Source organism: Propithecus coquereli, unplaced genomic scaffold, assembly GCF_000956105.1.
Source record: "Propithecus coquereli isolate 6110/MARCELLA unplaced genomic scaffold, Pcoq_1.0 Scaffold179, whole genome shotgun sequence".
Lineage (NCBI taxonomy): Eukaryota > Metazoa > Chordata > Mammalia > Primates > Indriidae > Propithecus > Propithecus coquereli.
The window spans coordinates 4,067,111-4,068,320 of NW_012142634.1; the positions used below are offsets into that span (position 1 = coordinate 4,067,111).

A 1,210-nucleotide genomic window follows, 5' to 3' on the forward strand; every position below is an offset into this window, starting at 1 on the left:
TCCATGCAAAAGCCTCAGAATGCAAACATTCAGAATGCATACATATAATAAGAATAAACTCACATAGTGAAACTGAAGTCTGATCAGTGCTGGGGCTGTTCTGGACTAATGTTCATTGTTCGATAAATTTCTTTAAGTAGTAACAGGGCAGTATCTTCAGATTCCCTATCAGGAAAAAAAAGCACACTTACTTAAGAACCAATTAGTAGAAATTAGCTCCTATGTACAAAGGTAGAAAATGCAGCTTTTGTTCTATTCAACTCTATCTAAGCAGGGCAAATGACAGCAGGGTAATCTCAGTGTAACAAAGCAGTGTAATCTCAGAGCTGCCCTTAAAAACTTGGTGGATACTGATCAGTTCTAAAATAGAGGTGCTGCAGTTCTCCTTGGTGACAGGGATATATAAAGGAATAGCTTTTCAAAGTCCCTACCACTGCCACTGTGAAAGGCATTCCTACAAAAACAGTGTGCAAGTAGAGGGTCTTTGGTCAAAGGAAGATGACATACTGCCATCTTGTGGAAAACTAAAGGGGAAAAATATTGATTTTGAATATTTAAGAGTTCAAATGAATATTCCATAACATGTGATCTATCAGTGAAAGAATCTCACTAAAACTAAAACTGCTGCATGTGCTAGCACCTAAAGGCCACTCGAATGTTACCAAAGAATACTTACCAATAGCATAAGTGACTCTGAAGAGCGAAAAGATATTCATTAAAACTCTCTATTGGCTTTTCTTGAAGAACGTAGTCAATTCGGCGGCCTCCGTTTAACATTCCAACCTTTCCTAAGTAGTCCTCATCCTTGGAAAAATCTGGACTTTCAACAGTCTTTTCTGCTAGAATTTAAACCATTTCAATATCAAAGTCAATCACTTAATCATTATCCTTTGACTTTAGCTGACTTTCTGGGCTCAATGAGAATATTGCTTGACACTCGTAGCAACCTGGGGAGCTACGTGGCTCACTCCCCATTCCTTCAAAGAGCCAGGGGAAGAGGGGCTGGTTACCCAAGAGAGAGGAGAAAGAGCCAACAGCTGACAGAAGTTGTGAAGATAAGGGGCGAGAGAGCATTGTAGAAAGAAAGGAAATATAGAATTAGAATCTGAAAAAGTCAAAAACATCATGGCACAATGACCTGACATTGCATATGAAGTCAATAAGGACACAGTTAAACAACAGTTATCAGGAAGATAACTTCTCAGAGTGA

General features: G+C 38.8%; 1 protein-coding gene across 1 annotated transcript in view; it reads right to left on the minus strand.

The window, feature by feature from the left end:
- The window catches only part of SEC23IP (SEC23 interacting protein), a 72,447-nt gene that overhangs the window by 8,908 nt on the left and 62,329 nt on the right, over nt 1-1,210 (minus strand). The window contains exons 10-11 of the mRNA XM_012642385.1: nt 677-839; nt 64-165 (exon numbers count right to left, since the gene is read on the minus strand). Coding sequence (XP_012497839.1) covers nt 84-165; nt 677-839 — 245 coding nt within the window. The 3' untranslated portion in view covers nt 64-83. The remainder of the gene's footprint in view (nt 1-63; nt 166-676; nt 840-1,210) is intronic.